A 20,824-nucleotide genomic window follows, 5' to 3' on the forward strand; every position below is an offset into this window, starting at 1 on the left:
CTAAGCACAATGAAATAATAAGAGAATAAGATCACATTACTGCTCATCACAAACTCTGAGACCAGAATATAACCACCAAGAATGCAGGATATAACTCATATGCTACCATAATTAGTAACCTGTATGAGTAACGCTACTCATACAGGTTACTGTATGAGTAACGTTACTGTATGAGTAGCGTTACTGCTACTCATACAGTAACCTGTATGAGTAGCGTTACTGTATGAGTAACAGTAGCGTTACTCATACAGTAACCTGTATGAGTAGCGTTACTGTATGAGTAACGCTACTCATACAGGTTACTGTATGAGTAACACTACTGTATGAGTAACGCTACTCATACAGGTTACTGTATGAGTAACACTACTGTATGAGTAACGTTACTGTATGAGTAACGCTACTCATATAGGTTACTGTATCGAGTACTACTGACTGTGATGTGTCGTTATATAGCGACAATTCTATGGGAATTACCGTCCGTTATTTCTCTTAGTAAACTTATGGGTCTATAAAGCCCTTTGAGATGACAGACTGTGATTCAGGGATCCAGCTACAGTAGCTACATAAACATAAACATGGACTTGAATTAGCCGCAGCAAGCCTCGGGCTACGGTTAGCAGAAGGCTAACGTACATTCAACCTGGCTACTCATCGCCTGCTTTCACGGTAAAGCTACCTACAAACAAATCAGTACAAAACATTTAGATATTACAGGAAAACGAAGTTAGTAGCTTACCTGTCTAGGAGAAGAACTGCAAGCTCGGAGTCCAACGTGAGGCCGATGCTGTCCCGGAGATCTCTCCACCGCTGAAACGCTTCGCCGATATTGACACGCGTTTTATTCCGCTTATTGTCGGACTCTCTTTTGGACTGTCTTTTTGAAAGTCTGTCTTTCTTTTTTTGGGTTGTTTTGAGGTGTAGGCAGTTGCTGCCAATGCTGGAATAGCAAGCTTTTCAGTAGGTTGTTCCGCCATTGACCGAGGCTTTCACTATCTACAGAGACCAGACGTGAACGCGCATCTCCTTTTGTGGAACAGCCAATAGGAACGCTCTCTCTGAAATGCCCTGTGATTGGTCAAAGTCTGCCGTCACGGGCAAGATTTTCTAAAGCCTGTAAACAGAGCCATGAGGAGGTGCAGAGGTGTAGTTTTCTCTCAGATCACTTGAATTACAATATGCTGAAAGGTTATTATGGAATTTTTGCCAAATTATGCCAAAATATTGTTGCCTACTGCCACTTTAACGCTCCCGGATGGTGAACTGTAGACAGTGAACGCAGCATACGCTCCCGTACGGGTGAACTGCGGACTCAGTTGTTATCCTCACACACTGCAGCTGGTACACCGCTGCATGCGAGGCACAAATCCTGTCTGTTAACGGTTAATAGTCGGTTAACGAGGGTCGGTTATCGGTTAAGAACATTTTTCAAAATTAGCATCCCTATCATCAATGCAATCCAGTTTTTCTTTTGTCTCGCCTTTCCTGCTTCCCTCAGAAGTCAGGTCCTTCTAAATATAATATCATTCAGTGTTCCCGTTTCCCTGGACACAGCTCAGTCTCACTATGCACCTCATTTTATACAGAGATCTTGGAGGGAAAATATGTGTCTAATAGGGCTGTCAATTGATTAAAATATTTAATCGCGATTAATCACGATTGTCCAGAGTTTACCACGATGAATTGCAAATTCATTGCACATTTTTTATCTGTTCAAAATGTACCTTAAAGCTTTAGTACGCAACATGTTTTTGGCATCACTGGGCACAAATTACATAATAACCTTTCAGCATATTGTAATTCAAGTGTTCTGAGAGATAACTAGACTTCTGCTCCTCCTCATGGCTCTGTTTTCAGGCTTTAAAAAATCAACTGTTCTCAATATGGCTGCCGGGTCACAATCTTTCTCATGTTGGAGCTAAACCGTGACCTACAAGATGATTCTGAAAACATTTGAGGAGAGAAATAGGCATTACAGTAACAGAATATTGATTCATATTTGATCAGCGCTGCCTAGTTTGACCGTTTGATCGGAGTTTGCGAGTGACTGACTCGTGGCTCTAAAAGACAGCAGCTGGACGGCAACTCCAACAGCTGTCAGTGTGTCAGTGTGCTGACTTGACTATGACCTGCCCCAAACTGCATGTGATTATCATAAAGTGGGCATGTCTGTAAAGGGGAGACTCGTGGGTACCCATAGAACCCATTTACATTCACTGATCTGGAGGTCAGAGGTCAAGGGACCCCTTTGAAAATCTCAGTTTGCACCAGTGTAATGTTGACTGGCTGATTGAATGGTGTGACAAAAAACGCTCTTATCATTAACACTAATAAGACAGAAGAAATTATTTTTGGCCTTCCTCCTGATTGTCAGTTGCCTCCAGTTACAATTCATAATGTAGAAATTAAACAGGTCTCTTCATACAAATACCTGGGAGTTATGATAGACTCCACCCTATCATGGACCCCTCACATTGAATTTACTTGTAAGAAGATACAGAACTGCATTTACTTTCATCGCAGACTCAGATCTTTTGGAGCCAGTAGCCAGATTATTTTTCTATTTTTCAGTTCAGTGATTCAGAGTGTCCTGTTGTACTGCAGCACAGCCTGGCTCAGTAGTCTATCTGTAAAACTTAGAACTAAACTTTATAGCCAAATCAAAATTTGTGCGAAGATCATTGGCCAACCTGTGACAGCCTCCTTTCAAGCAGCTCACAACAAGAGCATGCTCAGACTTGCCAACAGCATCTCTTCTGATCCCTTACATGTTTTAAATGGTGCGCATCAACTTCTGCCCTCCAAGAGGCCATTCAGAGTCCCTACATTTAATCGCATCAGGCTGAAGAACGCTTTTGTTCATCAGTCCACCTTGCTGCTAAATAATAATTAATGTGCTGCTAAGGAGATGTAAATCCAGGGGACAGATGATAATTTTTTTAATGGGTTATGTATGGTTAATTATGATGTGTTTTGTGTTTTTGTCTGATGGGTCAAACTTGTCTGTCTGTTTATGGTAACAGTATGTCTATTGTATTTGTACTTTTTTCTCAAACTGCGCTGCCTATGGATGCAAAATTGATTTCAGTGAAAACTGACAATAAAGTTGTATCGTATCGTATCGTAAAATGGCCACGACAGTTTTTCCTCGTGTAAGTTTGGAGCATTGTTTAACCTCCTTCCCAACAGTTTTTTTAGTTTCAGATGATGCCAGTATCTGCACTCCAACACAACACATTTCTGTTTCACAGTCAAACTTTATTTGAGTAGACAGATGACAATATTAATTATACACAGCATTTTTAATTCCACCTGCAGTTATGTTGACATGGTACAGGAGAAAGTCTTTCAGCTCCGGTAAGCTCCGGTAAGCTCCTTTAACCGGTCTATAGTCATGGTAACAGATAGACAGCTTCTACAGTAAATAATATACCATTACTCTGATTACTTCAGTACGTTTATCAGGTGTCTTTTACCAAAAATAATGAACTGACTACTGTTTCACATCTTCTATTTTCCACCCTGATGTTCGCTGTGTTTACACACTGTCTCATGTAGCTACATGCTAACATGTTAGCTCTGTATCTCCATGTAAATAGAACTATCTGCTCACAGCTAATATTTGCTTCTCCTCTGGGATGATTCTGTCGGTCAGTTCTCACAGATGGATCCGTAAAGACAAACGTAAAACAGAGTGTATGTTTATGGTTTACAGAGTTTATGCACAACGTAAATACTGAGCTAACTAACAGAGCTATACATAGTAACATAGTTACCGGAGTTAAACCGTCAGGAAAAACTGGAATCTTGGCCGCAGATGTTGTTAATTTCTCGCCAATTTCGGATCAGATTCCTCCGGTAAAATGCGCTGTGTGAAGTTTCTGGTTTATAAACTTCTAAGTAGTTTATTTGTTAAACTCTTCCTGCTCTCTCTCTAGCTCAGGGCTGCTGCACGGAGAAAGTGACGCTTTGTTGAGGGCGTTTGATTGACAGCGGACAGCAGGAAACGCTGTCCAATCAGTGTAGAGTGGGAGGAGACAGGCTCTTAATCAGGGTTTTTCAGACAGAGGCTGAAAGAGGCTTCATACAGGCAGTATGAGAAGAATGAAGGTTTTTTTGAAAATTACAGCATGTAAACATGTTCTAGTACAACATTAAAATACATCTATGAACCTGGAAATGAGCATAATATGAGACCTTTAAGATACTTGCAAGGCCTCAGTAAATATAACACGGTTCAGTCAGCCAACTCGTGGAGTGGATTATTATGTGAACGTAGAATATGTACAACGTTGATGTTTGGCATCTAGGCTCCCTGTGACCTCGACACTCCCCACAACTCCGAGCTCAGCACAGCAGGGAGTCTGGGGGTGGGGGACTTTCATTGAGTGTGTTTACATTGACATGAATAACCCGGTTATGATCGGGTTATTGGAGTATCCTGTTCATGTGTTTGAGTATGTAAAAACACATTGTGAAGAAAATTCAGTCAATGACAGAAAATATTGGGTTAATGCAGCCTCTGCGCAGTCCGTCATACTGTGGAAACCACGCCCACCGGAAGGGAAAACAATTAGTGCCACAATATCCAAGGGCTGAAACGCTAGCAAAATTTCCATATTTCAAAGGATTATTTTAGCACCATATGTCAACTAGGGATGCGGTTGATAGCTAAAATGATGATGATGATGATGATGAAGATGATGAAGTTAGCTATGTGTTAGCAAGCCACTGTAGTTAGCTAAGGCGCTTGCAAGCATAATAGCTAATAGCATAGCTTTCTGATGTATCCACATTCCACTACAACACAAGTTGCATACTGTCAAAATGCTTTAGCTTAACTTACAGAAATATGGTTAGCCTAAAACTGACTGATTTGGACACATGTGATCACCTCAGGATCCCACAATGTTCCTATTACTTCTTTCTGATGCCTCACATTTGTCTTCTGAAAGGCTCAGTAAGTGTTTTGGTTCAGTAGCTCATTTAAACTAAGTTCTGGGTTCCATACCCTGTTGGTAGTGCATTCCACCACACAGCAGCTTTTAGGCATTTGTCTGTTGTTTGCTAGCACAGTGGTTTTGAAAGTGGGGTCCGGGGAACCACAGGGGTCCTTGAGGGGGTCCCCAGCAAAAAGGGGAATAACTCACTTTCACTGTAATTCCATCCATAAGTAACAGAATGATAGACTATGACTATTTTGGTCATGGGTTTCATACACTTTTAAAACATCTAAAAGCCAAAATCTTCAAATGGGGGTCCGTGGTCTAATTTGTGTCAGTTTAGGGGTCCTTGATGTGAAAAAGTCTGTGAACCACTGTGCTAGCAGACAGACTTGCCAAGGAGACATCTTCATGCAATACAAATTCAATGGAGAGACCCTCCGGTGTGGGCGGGACTTAATTGCACTCTGTCTCTACTGCCAGTTTGTTGTTGTAAACATCACAGCGCTTAGACAAATAGAATATAGTAATCAGTAACCGGGTTGCTAGTGTTTATCATGTACTATAACCACATTTCTCTGTGCTCATTTAATCACCATATCCCAAATATGATCATAACCAGGAGAAGCTTCATAAAAGGTTATTCATGTCCATGTAAATGCACTCACTGTTCAAGTTCACACATCGAGGGAGTATCAAGGCGTAGGCATGGTGGGTACAGTTTGCTTGTCCTACCTCAGCTCTACCCATTCTCCATCTTTTTCAATTCAATATGCTTTATTGGCATGAGTGTTAGGTGAACAATATTGCCAAAGCGTCAATTCAATAATGAGAAAAAAAGAAGAACAAAATAAAAACAAAAATATAAATATATATGTATACACATATATACAATTCATTAAGCAAATTACAATATAGAGATATTTAAAAAGAACATGGAAATGGTGGAAAACAATACAGAAATCACTCATGTTTGTTGTGTCAATAAAACAAACATACAAATAAAAAACAATTAACAACAATATATATAAATATATATATATATATAAAGAACCCATGAAGTACAGGAGTAAATAAAAGACAGAGTGTGAGTTCCAGCTGTTATGTGTTGTTGTGGTTGTCTCTCAGGCTGTGACATGCACTGACGTATCCTGCAGTTTCTATGCTGATGACACTATTTTCTCCAAGTAGATGTTGTATTTTATTTTGGTCAGAGAGGGAATCGAAATCTTGGCGTTTACATTTAATTTGTGTAAAGAACCTAATTTCTTCATATGTGCTACATTGTAGCAGGACATGTTGCTCTGTCTCCACCTGTCTTTGTGGGCAGAGCTGACACAGCCTGTCTTCTCCAGGCAGCCAGGTCTGCCTGTGTGGGCCAGTCTCTACGGCCAGGCTGTGATCACTGAGTCTGTACATAGTCAATGTTTTTCTCTGTTTCTGGTCAGTCACGGCGATCAGATAGTCTGCCACTGTGTACTGTCTGTTTAGATCCAAATAGCATTGAAGTTTGTGTTGACTTTTTGTGGTAGATGTCCAATAGTTGATTTAATTTTCTTTTTCTTTAGCTCTAATTTGGTTGGTCCAGATAGTGTGAGGACTGTCCTCAGGCCTTGTGCTGTTAGAGGAGGTGAGCCTCAGGACCAGCTGGCTGAGGGGGCCATATTACCTAGATTAGGAATTGACATTGAAATGATGCTCCCAGAAACCTATGTGTGCATCACTTTTATAATCCTGCAGAAAGGCCTCAGCTAAAACATGAACCAATGCTACAACAGCCACTACATGATGGCAAACACACACCAAAGGCTTGACTAGGAGGGGAAGGAATGGTTTAATGTTTTGGTTTATACCTCCCATTTCTCATGTTTAATTGTGTTGAGTCTCTGCTCTATTTTCCAGGAGTGGGAAGCAGATCCCAGGTCAGTTTGGAGCTCAGTGTTATGGCCTCACCAGCTACAGACACGGACAGACCTCCTGTTGACTGGTCAACCAAATCTGCTGGGACTTCCACTGTTGGCACGAGGTAATTCAATGAAAATGGTTATCGTCAGCACTGACTCTGAGCTGTTCTTTACCACATGTTGACATGCATCCTGGGTGGCTGAAGGTTCATCTCACGGGGCAAAAACAAAATCCAGGTTTGAATTCAGCCGAGATATTCTGAAGAGCTGATCAAAGTAGACTGGGTTATAAATGTACAGGGCCACAGTGCCATTGGATCTTCAGTTCAATTCAAGACAAAATGAGATAGAAATTGTTGCAAATATAAGAGAGGATATAAAATATATAAATATAAAATATCAATAAAGGTGCCATCATTTTGTACTATACTTTGATATTTACTGACTTTTTGTGTCAGTTTAGCGAATGTATGACTTATCGGCATATCTGGATATTTCAAAATTAAATCTGTGGTTGCCAGAGTCACCACGTTGTCATAAATCATGGCACATGTGACAGTTTAGGTTTATGTTTAGAAATTCAAAGCTGATTTAATTTCTCATTTTCTTTTCTTTTTACATTTTTTGATATATACTAACAAAGCAATCATTTTTCTAAATGTAAGTAAATGCAAATGCACAAAACATCTTGAGGCTGAGCCATGAGTGGTATAAATCAACAAAATGGTAGTGGCCAAACACTTGAGCCTTGAGGCACACCACATGTAATCAGTGAATCAGAACAGTAAAAGTGAATGAATTAGAAAAAGAAAGATGGTAAACTATCTTGGTCAGTCCCAGAGATTAAGATAAATTGTATTCCTAAATCTCACAAATAAAACAGCATAAACAGTAGTACAAGGTTCCTAAAGTCATTTTCAGACTTTGTTAATTTGCTCCAATTTCAAAGTTATTTATTAAATTGAATGCTGTTGTTTTAGTTTAGTCCAGCTTCCCACTGCAACAATTTAAACGCTGCAATTTGTTTATTAAAGGTGGAGTCAGCAATTCTGGAGAAAGATTGTTGATACAGTAGAAACTAGTTCTGTTCATGTCAAATTGATCAATAGAAGTAGATGATCAACCATTTCTTTTTTGTTTTTCTTTATTTCTCGTGCAGATTACCATCTAATTGGCATTTGTATATTTATTACATGAATACAAAGTTATGAAATGCTGCCAATTTTTCTGCCTTTTCCCTCACCAAGGGCTCGCTGGGGCTGAGGTTTTGCCGGTTTATGGCCAGCTCTGTGTCACTGCAGCGCAGGGGAGCGCGTGCAAACGAACGGCACCTTTTTGCCGGCTCCTTGCTCATGCGGTGAGCGGCATGGAGGGAGACAGGTGAAGTTCGTTTACATGTGCTGTCGTTGCTGTGGTGGCGATCCCAACAGAGTCTTATCCTAACTCGTCACATACTGACGCTTTGTCACGCCCCTTTGTGCTTAGTTTGGTTGAGCTAACATGGTTGAGCTTAAAAGTTCGACATTTGTAAAGTGGAAATGAAAGTGAACAGCTGATCGTAACATGAAAGTAAAATTGAACACATGGGACATGAACAGCAGTCTCCTGGATGAAAGCCTTGTGTTTGTTGGGTCGAGCCACTTAGTTTTTTTCCCATTTACAGAGCCAGGGCTGTGTATGAACAACACCATTTTTTTTCAGCGCGCACACAAAACGGACAGCTTGCGAACCGTGAGGAGATATTGGCTGAATTTGACAAAAAATGTATTGGATTAGAATCGCTGCCTCCACCTTTAAGAGACTTGTGTATAAATGTGGGTGATTCGGCAGGAGCACATTCATACATTTGTCACGATGGACTACCAAATGCATTTTGTTGCTATTTCATTGCTTTTCATTTGTCATTATTATGAATATCTCATACTGGTAGAACAGAGTGTGTGCCCATAGTTTGGGATGAGAACAGGCACATTTGGTACATGTGAGCAGTACCGTGTTGATGAGCTGATAGAGAAAGGAGACAAGTACTGCAGGTTTCTTAAGGACCGACACTGGATTTGTCCTTTATTGGCCATGTAAGGAACTAAAATACAAGAAAGGCTGGCAGTCATTGTAATTCCTGCCCAAGTCCACATGGTTCATTATCAAATACGGACTGTGTTGATTCTACAATATCAGCTAGTTTTAGAATGTGGACTGTGTTGACTTGACAGGTTGAAAGGCTGTTTACTGGCAGGACCTATAATGCTGTATATATATATATATACATGCTCATACCACTTCTATACAGAGGGTGATTTTATTCAAATTGCATTTGGACTCAACTTGACAGCATTTATAGCCTACATTTCAAGTAACTGATCTTAAAAGCTTTCAGAAAATAAGCAGTAGCAAGACTGACATAGTCTTAATAAAGACAGATCTTTATAATTACCAGTCTAAAGCTGACTTAGTGATTCAACTAAACAATAATGACTTATTGCTGTGTGTCACAATCACATAAATCAGAGTCTCTAGTAGCCCAAAGCTAACATGGGTGGGGTAAAATGTTTTATTGGGGCAACTGGTCCTCATCTGTAGATGGATGCACTTTTTAATGATACAGCACAATTTTATAATTTATAGAAAATTATTTTGTGGACCACCTGACAGAGTGCCATGGACCACACTTTGAGAATCACTGGTCTGGACCATTATAAAAAGGATTCATACGAAGTGAATACAGGTGTCTGGTGCACATTAGACAGCACATCACACCGTGCCAAACTGAACTGTAAAAATCGTCATGATTATTTGTGTTGTTCCTGGCTAATGTAGGCATAAACCAAACCATGCCACGTCATCAGATAAATTAGAGAACTTATGTATTCATAATGATGATGTGTCCATCACCCAAGACATCTAGGTTAGCAGTCCAGTTAGAGGCATAAAAAAGTGCTCTGAGAGGCTGAGAGACAAAAACAAATCAATAGCCTTAATCTGAAAAAGTAGGTTACGATGAATTTGAACTGTGATAATCAATAATAGAGAGAGAGAGAGAGAGAGAGCTTTAGAAGTCACAGGAGGCACATGGGGATGTAGCAGTCATTTGGCTGCCTTGTCTTTTTTCTAGCTCCACTAAAGAGGACAGCTCTCCAGACTCCAACCTCACACTGGAGTCCGACTCCAGTGGCGTCTTCCTCTCCTTATCCAATCAGAGCCAGGAGGAGGCCGGCTCTGACAGTGACCAGCCAATCAGTGGCTCTGACCTGGGCAGCAGCAGCACGTCACTGGAGAAAGACGGGGACGATGGGGGGTTAAAGGAATGGGGGAGGGAGGAGAGTGCAGAGCTCCAGTGGTGCTACCCATCACTTCTCAACACCTCCTTGCATGAAGACACAGAAGGATATAGCGGAAGAGAGGAAGCAGGGCATGGGAAGATGGGGAGATATGAAGAGAGAGGGAGAGTTGAGCATGGAAGGAGAGTTGGTAAGTTAGGAACGGTTTCAATCATTAAGACCCCATTCAACCACAAAGACATTGAGTTCTCCACATCTTTAAATGCCCCACAAAGTGAAGAGATACCACCCAGGAGAAAAGTGACCCTCATGGGAGGTGACTATCCTCTTCCTCTGTCTCCGTCAAAACAAGCAATCAAACAGCTTCTAGATCCTAATCTGAAACCAATCAGAAGCTCAGGACTGGACTGTGGTGACTTGGATCCCTTTGTCCAATCGGACAGCTTTGTTTACCTTGCTGTGTCTGCAAGACCTGCCACCCAGGGTGAAGTCACCACACTGACAGAAGTATCCACCCATGGTATTAAACAAGACAGTGTACAGCAACATCCAGACAGCATGAAAACACACTTGGACCAGTCGAGCACGGAATGGAACGCCAAGCCGACTCATCTAGCCCCACAAAAACCAGAGGAAGGAGACTTCCTGTGCACTGACAGCTTCGTGTACCTGGCTGCTCCAGCCTGCCTCCTACTGGGCCCTGCAGGAACTGCACCCTATAGCGGCAGGTAGGTGAATTTATTTGTGTGTTCAGCTCTATCCATTGTTTGTTAAATGCTAAAACAGCATTTCAAAGCAATGTTGTTAATTTAGCTATAGATCCATCCACCCATCCATCCATTTTCTGCTCCGCTTATCCTGATCGGCTAAGTGAGGTAGCCCAGACATCTTTCTCCCTAGCCATGTCTTCCAGCTCTCCCTGAGGGATTCCGAGAGGGTTCCAGCCCAGATAGGATATGTAGATAGATATACTTTCTTGTCCCAATGGGGACATTTGACATGAACTCTACAAAGCTAAACCTTCCACAAAGCTTGATATGATAAATAGTAAATGGACTTGCACTTGAATAGCACTTTTCTAGTCTTCCAACCACTCAAAGCTCTTTACACTACAAGTCAGCATTCACCCATTCACACACACATCCATACACTGATGGCAGAGGCTGCCATGCAAGGAGCCAACTTTGCCCATCAGGATCTGATCTAAATACTCATTCACACACCGATGGCTCAGCCTTCGGGAGCAATTTGGGGTTCAGTGTCTTGATCAAGGACAAGTGACTGGAGGAGCCGGGTATCGAACCGCCAACCTTCCGATTGGTGGACGACCTGCTCTACCTCTGAGCTCATGATCCTCCAGTATATTCTGGGTCTTCCATCGCTGGATGTGCCTGGAATACCTTCACAAGAGGCAGAATGTTTGGATCATACTGTACAGTATATAAGAAGTGGACCTAGTCACCGTGACGTCACCCATTGGTTTGTGGACTGCCGTTTTGAAGTCTTGAGTTTGTAATTTTGGCCGTCGTCATCTTGGTTTTTGGTCGTCGCCATCTTGTTTTTTTGCAACCAGAAGTGACACGAGAGGGTGGAGCTAAGTACAACCAAACACTGAACAAGACATTTTTAGGAGACCAAAATGTTACAATTAACTTTCATGAACTGAAAACACCCTTTGAAAGGGTTGTAACAGCCCGGACACACCAGGAACGTCAGCAGTGCGTGGCGGCTGCGTTACCTGTTGTTTTTTATTTCGGCGTCCGTGTCAACAGGTTAGAGCAGCCACACTGCACGCGTCAGCTGTGTCTCTTCTAGAGAATAGAGGTCCTATTTTTGACGCGGACCGCGTGTGTCTCACAGCAACAACAGACAGTGAAAGTGATCTATTGACTGTATATTGACATCATACCAGCAAGATTACTACAGTTTTGATGTCTATCTGTAGAATATGTTGCAGAGATGAAAAACAAATAAAGACTTATTATTAAATCAACACTTCCTGCTTTCATTTCAAATTAAAAGCCCTCAGGCGTTTTTTCTGTGGACAGAATTCCTTCATTTGTTAACACAAGGCTTTTATTCTGAAATATGAGCAGTCAGTGCTGTGGAACATGCAGTGACTTGGAGAGCTCCATGAATTGATAAAGTACGGGGTTTAAATCAACACTTCCTGCTTTCATTTCAAAATAAAAGCCCTCCAGCATTTTTTTCTGTAGACAGAATTCCTTCATTTGTTAACACAAGGCTTTTATTCTGAAATATGTGCCGGACAGTGTTCTAGAACATGAATGAATATAGTACAGAGTTTTAATTGTGGATTATTACTATTATTTACAAATTACCACACGTTTCTTAACCTCTGTCTAAAATAAATATAAATTATATTTATAATGAAATTAAATTGCCATTAAAAGGCAAACTCTATGTAGAAAGAAAGGGCTGACAGCAGGAGCTGAAGCAGCAGAAACGCAGCTGACAGGCAACTGAAACGCAGCTGCTGTGAACGTCCAACGCGTGAATCACGCAGCCACCACGCCACACAGCCGCCACGCGCTCCTGGCGTTCCTGGTGTGTCCGGGCTGTAAAACAATCACAAGGTAGCCCCGCCCTAAATCATCCCCTGCTTTATGGTCTATGTGACTCTAAATGGGACCATCATTTACTAAATGAACATCATGCTGTATTGAAGAAGACTTGAAACTAGCGATTGAGACCATAAACTCATGTTTACAATGTTTACTGAGGGAATAAATCAAGAGAGAAATAGGCTCATTTTCTCATAGACTTCTATACAATCAGACTTCTTTTAGCAACAGAGGAGTCGCCCCCTGTTGGCTGTTAGTGGGGAGGAGAACTGCTGACCAGGATTGGGAGCTTTCTCCAATGTTGAAAGGAACACTTGGAGGAACTCCTGAATCTGAATAGGTCTACAATGATTCCAAAGTTGACATACTGTGATGTCCTGTTGAGCCATTTAAAAAAAAAATCCATTTCAAACAAAATCATGCTTTGATTCACAAAGATAATTCATCTCATTTCCATTACAAACTCACTGTAGAGTATTTTAAATGGAAGTGTGTGTGAGTTCCCCCCCTCCCTCTGTGTTTTGAATTCAGCACTAATAATAATGCTTTGTCATTTCAATAATATAAAGACTGCTTGTGTCAGATTTCTGCAGCATTTTAAAAGCAGTGCTTTAGTACCATTCAAATACATATAAGAATGAAGATACAAGAGAAATATTTGGGATTGTTTTAATTAGGGCTGTCAAAATTAACGTGACAATAACTGGTTAACACAAATTTGTTTTAACGCCACTAATTTCTTTAACGCATTAACGCAACTTGTGTTTTTTTAAGTTGTAGGGCTCAGTTTTAAAGCTAGAGTGAAGATACTGGTATTATATGAATTAATCCATCGGTACCAACCATGTCATACTAGCTTGTCGGAAAGGAAGCTAAATAACGCTCCAAACTTACGCTACATTTTGTCGAGGAAAAACTGGCATGGCATTTTCAAAGGGGTCCCTTGACCTCTGACCTCCAGATATGTGAATGTAAATGGGTTCTATGGGTACCCACGAGTCTCCCCTTTACAGACATGTCCATTTTATGATAACCATATGCAGTTTGGTAAAAGTCATAGTCAAGTCATCACACTGACACACTGACAGCTGTTGTTGCCTGTTGGGCTGCAGTTTGACATGTTATGATTGGAGCATATTGTTTTATGCTAAATGCAGTACCTGTGAGGGTTTCTGGATCAATATCTGTCATTGTTTTGTGTTGTTAGCTGATTTACAATAATAAATACATACAAACATTTGCATAAAGCAGCATATTTGTCCACTCCCATGTTGATAAGAGGATTAAATACTTGACAAATCTCCCTTAGAGGTACATTTTGAACAGATCAAAAAAATGAAAAAATAATTTGCAATTTATCACGATTACATATTTTAATCGACTGACAGCCCTAGTTATAATTAAACATTGGTGTTAGGCTGTAAATTCCAGTGATTACTTTGGTCGCTGCAACTCAATATTACTGTAGTTCAATATTTGACTCAGATTCTGTCTGTTGTGTTTTTCCAGGGAGTCCGACTCCGAGAGCTCAGGATCTGGCCCTGTTGATGTGTCGGTACTGGGTTGTGACTCGGTGGCAGGGGATAGTGACTGGGACTCAGACCTGTCTGACTCCGATCCCAGTCGCTCCTCCAGAATCTCCGCTACTGGTAACAAATCTGCCGGCGTAGCGCGGTCCAAGCGGACGCCTGCTGAACCGGGCTGGGACTTGTTCGGAGAAACCACCGAACCTGAAGTGCTGAGTGAGCTCTTCACAGAACAGGACAAAAATAACAACGGCGATGCATGGAAGGTCACCGGGGTCACCACCAGCCTGGAAGATCCACCAGCCATTCCCATGACAACCCAGCATGTCACTATGCCAGGGAGACAGTCGACAACAGCGGAGCAGTCGTCAACAACGAAGAAGGTGACGTGGCAGTTTAAACCAACCCAGAGGTCAGTCTGCACAGGAAGCAGAAAGGAGAAAGAGAAGGAAGTGACATCATCATCATCATTCGGAAGGTTCATGGAACTGAGAGGAGGCGATAGACCCTCCCCTTCATCTTCATCATCTTCATCATCGTCATCATCTTCTGGTTGATTTTTGAAGATTTTTACTGTGACCGTTTGAGTGGAGCTTTCAATGCCTGAAGCAGAGGTTGTTGCCAAAAGGTAGAAAAGATCTTCAGCTTGTTCTGAAGAAACTGATGGCCGGAACAACTACCAATTTTTTGCCTGTAAATTTTGAATTTTGCATCTAGCTGCTGCCATTGCCTTCTTATGACCTTCTAAAGGCTGCATAAAAGACTAGTGAATTGTTGCATTTTCTTAGTCCAGCCTACGCATTATCATATATAATCAGTTTAAAGTAGTAATCTCGAAGATTTTCATTTAAAGAAGTGTCTGTCTATCTATCGCCGAATGAGGTAACACGATGGTGATTGAGCCCATGGCCCACCGATGAAAGACCTTGCATTTGCAGTATTACGAACTGGTTGTGTCTGTGGCGACATTCCTGGGTAAAATCCCAAGCAGTGCTCTCTAGGAAATGAGATCCAAAAACACGCCTGCAATTACCGCTTATCGCCATAGGTGCCGCCAAAGAGAAGGAAACGGAGATCTTCGAGGTTGTAACTTTACGTTTGAGACAGTGTGAGACTCAGGCTAAACAGAAACCTTCAGGTTGAGATGATGTGGAAATACGGCCACGACACATAGAGAAGATATGCACAGTGTCATTCCTAATGGGTTTTATCAGTCACATTTTTAAACACAGGCTTGATTCATTATTTAAACGTTGACATTATTCTCTATCTAAGTAAGAAATATGAATCATTCTGTGGGTTTTTTATTCTATTGAATGTACTGTACAGGATATACACAACTACGAGGAAAATCCACCGTAAAACAGAATTCACATATGAGACATTCTCAATGATTTGGCTTGATCACCTGTATTTAAACATTATTACAATGTTGGAATTCAGTTACAATAACACATACAAAGGATAAGAGTTGGAGAAAAAGAGTTTCTGTCGGACTCCGTCATTGTGATATCCATTTATAAAGATCTAATTATGTAAATTTGTCTCAGGCCTTCTATCAAATGACACTTCCTCCTCACTTTAACTGCTCTTACTACTTCATATATACTTTAAAAACAGACTTTTAACAACTGACTGAGGTCGAACTTTACAGTGTACAATGTATTTTATAATCACATCCAAACTTTACAGTGTATTTAACAGTGTGTCAATAATATATTTTGAAACATTGAGATAAATATGGAGTGATATACGTATATATCACTCATATCTATATATAATATAGAGTGATATATATATACATATATATGTGTGATGAATGTGCAAACATGAAGAAATAATGGAAGGATTTAATAATAACATTTGATTTAAATGTTTTATTTATCAATTAGATTTCAAATTGTGAATGTAATAATCGAGCAATATGCTTACAGATTCATGCTATATTCTCTGTTTCATATGTGGAAAGTGTTGCCTGAGTGATGTGTATAATAATGGCTGAGTTTCATTTTATTTATACAGCCAAATGCTAATTGTAAATGCAGTTTTACACTCATTTAAAGGTTCTGTGTGTAACATTTTTAAACATCGATTTATCATCAGGCAGCTTGGTATAATTGCCATAAACAATGAGACCACGGTTGAGATGATTGACAGCCTTTGTCCCACGCCAGTGGTATTTTTAGTGCAAGTGACTTCATCTCCCATAATCCCCTTGCTCCCCATGCTTCATGCCTCTCCTCGCCTCTGTGGCATCTTTGGCTTTACTGAAGAGGATGAACATGTGGGAGATGATTTTTTTTTTTGTCCTATTTGCCTTTCCCTCCCATCCACCATTTGTCAGAGTGAGAACATTTGACAGATTTCGCTCTGTTTGCTCTGAAAGTGAAGCAATCCAGAAGATTTTCCTCCAAATCCATGTCAGTGGCACACAATGTAAAAATGCAGCGTGTAGGCTGGTGGAGCTGCCAATCATCCCAGCAGTGGATTTGTTATTGAGTAATCATACTAATGTCTCAAAATGAACACGGCCATTATTCACTGATGTTAAAAATGACACATGTAGAGACACCTTTAAAAGAGAGCACAGTGCTATCAGATTTGTTATCCTATTACAAATGTGACAAAGGGAACATGGCAGGTTGACAGGTTATCGTCAGTTACACAATAATACGTCTTGTTACAATATGATGTGGTTATGAAAGGCTGTGTGGGAAGTTATGACCTGGCAAGCAAATTGCTTCCTAAGCAGTTGTAGTTGTGCTATTTTAAATATGCATTTGAATTTCAAATTGGGCAGTGAGAGATAACTATGATGAAATCCAAGCCAAGTATTAGTGTGTGTTATTTGGAGGGATGACTCTATTGTGGGGATGCTGCAGCCATATTTCTTGATTGCAGTTGATGGAGTAAAATGGGTGTTTTTTGGTTGTTTTTTTTCCACAAATGAGAACCGTTGCCTTGTGCAGCTTTAACTGCCATTGTGAATATTGAAGTGCTCCGCCAGTCCTTATTCTGAATGATGATGCTCTGTGTAAACCAACAGGATTTGGCAGAGCCCTAAATGCACCTGTTGAGTTTACTGATGGATTTATTATTATGTATTATCTTATATTTTCTGGTGCTTTCAAACACAGATTTACAAGCACATCCAGGGAGGAATTCATTAGCATGCATCTGTATTTTTAAAGCTGCAAGATTGTCAGGATGTCTTAGGAGGTGAATGTTAACCAGGGCTGAACTGATGACTGATGAAGATTTAAAATGACCACAGCCTCTGACTACTTTCATTTTCTTAAAGGTTCTCTTTATGATATCCAGAGCATTAATATAGCAGCAAACAACTATTGTCTAAGTAAAGATATAGAGGAGTAGTGTCTACCTGAGCAGAAAATGAAGTCTTTCTCCCTCTGTGTGTGTTATTAGCCGAGCTTTTCTGTGCTTTGCTTACATAGCGGGCTGGCCACGTGTGCCTTTTCGTGCATGTTCGTGCATGTGAGCGTGCCCCACTGGCCAGCTACTGGCCACCGCTCTGCACTGCTCTCAAAAGGCGGTTACAGCTGATAACGCCGTCCCACACTCTAGCGCTGTTAGCACTGTTAGCTGCGAGCCGCCAGCTCAACCATCGCCTTGTTGAGAGCCGTGTGGAGGCAATAGATATGCTCTGAATGTCGTATTGAGCAGCTTTAACCATGTCAAAATGCATTGAATGTACATTCGTACCCCAAACCCGCGTTGAATGTCAGCACTTGTTGTTGATGTCACAACATGAAAGTGATCTGTGAGGACATTTTGGCATGGCTGGATGAACCTGTTAGGGGGCCTCTGGGAACAAACTTCCTTTCCTGTTTTTCAGTGTGTGTCAGTTTGTGGTAATTTGATTAAACACATTTATGCAGGAATATGTACCATATAAACTGATATATACCATATAAACAAATTCTTAGCCTCCGTGATATCCATTACAATAGTGGAATGTACAACTTACAGTGTTGGGCAAGTTACGTGAAAACTGTAATCAGTTCCCCATTACTCACTGCAAAGTAATAGCATTACTTCACTAATTATTCAGCAGCAAACGTTATGTGTTACATTACTTGCTGTTACTTTCATTAGGCCTACTCTGCCCAGCTCTATCAAAGGTGCCTTTAAACTCCAAATCCTCCACACCCAGCTGTTGCATCTGTTGTATAACACATAGGAAATATGGAGGATACCACCAGATCCTGTTCACTGCTTCTTTAAAGGAATGCTTCACCCACCACGTCCATTACTCACACAGTGTTACCTTGAATTCTTGAAGAAACTTTGTTTAATATGCCATATACAAATGGTTATTTTGTGGGTGAGGTATTTCCTATAATTAATCAAATCAATCACTCAGAAAATACCATTTCACGAGGTTGGGTGAAGACTTTTAAAATCCTTACAAGTTTTGAAATTAGGAGAGAAAGAAATTTCACTGAGTGCTTTAAAGTGTTAACCATGCACAACTTACAGGAATAGAGCTAATGTTATCTAGCTCTCTCTGTCCCTCACACAGGCTGCCTCTCCCTCTGTCACGGACACACACACACACACGCACACACACACACACACACACACACACACACACACACACACACACACACACACACACACGCACACGTGTTGTGTATTCTCGACTGAAGTGTAGTTTGTCTGTAGCCTAACGTTAGCTTTTTACTTCTGCTGATTGCATTCACACTTCAAAAATCAAAGAAGTGGTGTTTATTTGTGGAGATTATCTTGCTGAACAAAATGTGTGAGTATCATAAATGTGTGTTCGCCACAGAGTTTATTTTCTACAATAATCCAAAAGCCAGTGGAACAATCCCCATTGGCTTTTTGTGGAGGGAACCAGGGTGATGCTAACTTCCTGGTTGGCCTACAAAAATACGTGCTGCCTGGAGCTCTCTATAACCCCTAGTTCCAAGCTCTTTAGCTAAGCCTTTCACCTAGACTTAATACAGGTGCACTCATTTATAATAGCAACAAATACCTATGTGTTAATCCACACCTGCCAATCAGAATCAGGAATTTTCAGTGGTCATGGTATAAACTACAATAATAATAGAAATAGATTTTAATCACAAATTATTACATACATACATTCATAATGTAGGACCTGCCTTAATTGATATTCTACTTTAGTGGTGCCAACAAATCTACAATTAATCAAATTACCAAAGACCTTTGACATACAGTGAACCTGGAACTTTTGGGGCCCAGAGTCATGTATGTAATCCAGCCTTCCATCCATCCTTACCCATCTGTGAGTGCAATATTAGAACCAGGGAGTTTTAGCAACATGACAAAATTAGCTCTTATTTGGAAGTGGCCAGTTTGGACACATTCCACCCACATTTCACATATGAGCAATATAAAGGCATGGAGCGGGTGTATGTGTTATGAGAGATAATTTTCACTGATGCAATCTCTTTTTAATCTATATGAAAGATTGCTTTGGAACATGGCCGTAGATCAAGTTTAGCAGAGCCAGTTTTCCCCTGCAGTTGGCCTCCAGGCAGTTTCTTGGTGGGTCTTTGCCACCTCTGGCATCTCGACGTGATCATGTATGGAGAGCTGTGCTGTTAGTTTTGAAGCTGACTGCTTCTTGTTGTAGAAGTGGGACCGGGCCATGGCATTTATAAAGCTACCTGGACCAACTGTCTGGTAGTCCACACTGCCTTTTATGCCACACCGATCCTACATGTAGAGTACATGCTGGCTGAGGTCTTATTCTGAAAAGGCAGTTTACATGACACTGTTCATTAAATGTAACCTGTGGGGGATCTTTACTCTATGAAACAATTGGCACTATACTGTGTAGCACTTGAAAACCTGGTTTCTATTGGAATGATGACGTATTTTCTAACCCTGCTGCTTTACATGTCTGCTCGAAGGAATGTTTGTCTTAGTAACTGAACTTTAAAGCTCACACATTGGACCAAATGAAAGGATGAGCCTGATAGCTGTGTGAACTATTTCTATCAGTGAAATAATCTTTGGTTTCCGCTCGCATTAAACTGTGGCAAGGCATCTAGTTTCACTGTGATATATTAAGGATAAATTACTTTACACCTTCACTGACTTTTGTAAAATTCAGTGATATCAGGCCATGCGTGTAATACTTTGCTGTTCATATAAACGCTGATCACTGTTAAAGCTTAGTGGTGATTAAGAACTAAGACCTGAGAGGACTTTTTAGTGGATAAAGATTGATTTATGTGAAATATTATTCTGTGCCGTATTCCCAAGCCTTGTTGAAATGCATTAATGTACAAATAAAGACTAAACTTGATGGTGGAATGTGACTCACATTGGTCTGTTTGGAATCTGTCTCAGCTGTCTTAATGTTACTCAGGGAAGTAGTATATCAATGCTTGGATTACACTACACAACCATATAGCCTACACTATACCTTAACCAGGCAGCAAACTCCAGTTCAGAAAAGTGAAGCCATTGCTGAAGAGCCTTAAACTTGCGTTCTTTCTAACAGCCAGCAGGGGGCGACTCCTCTGGTTGCTGAAAGAAGTCTGATTGTATAGAAGTCTGTTAGAAAATGAGCCT

The 20,824-nt window shown here is 40.8% G+C and overlaps 1 protein-coding gene across 7 annotated transcripts in view; it reads left to right on the forward strand.

Annotated features, from left to right (window-relative positions):
* The window catches only part of LOC141783030 (uncharacterized), a 35,539-nt gene extending 14,971 nt beyond the window's left edge, over positions 1-20,568 (forward strand). For 6 of the 7 annotated variants that reach the window (XM_074659933.1, XM_074659932.1, XM_074659935.1 and 3 more), the window contains exons 3-5: positions 6,843-6,966; positions 9,957-10,850; positions 14,217-20,568. In XM_074659933.1, the coding sequence (XP_074516034.1) occupies positions 6,843-6,966; positions 9,957-10,850; positions 14,217-14,790 (1,592 nt within the window). In that variant the 3' untranslated portion in view covers positions 14,791-20,568. The remainder of the gene's footprint in view (positions 1-6,842; positions 6,967-9,956; positions 10,851-14,216) is intronic. The other variant, XM_074659938.1, reaches the window with a different exon arrangement.
* Positions 20,569-20,824: the final 256 nt, after the last annotated feature.

The sequence above is a fragment of the Sebastes fasciatus genome, chromosome 15 (genome assembly GCF_043250625.1).
Source record: "Sebastes fasciatus isolate fSebFas1 chromosome 15, fSebFas1.pri, whole genome shotgun sequence".
Taxonomy (NCBI): domain Eukaryota; kingdom Metazoa; phylum Chordata; class Actinopteri; order Perciformes; family Sebastidae; genus Sebastes; species Sebastes fasciatus.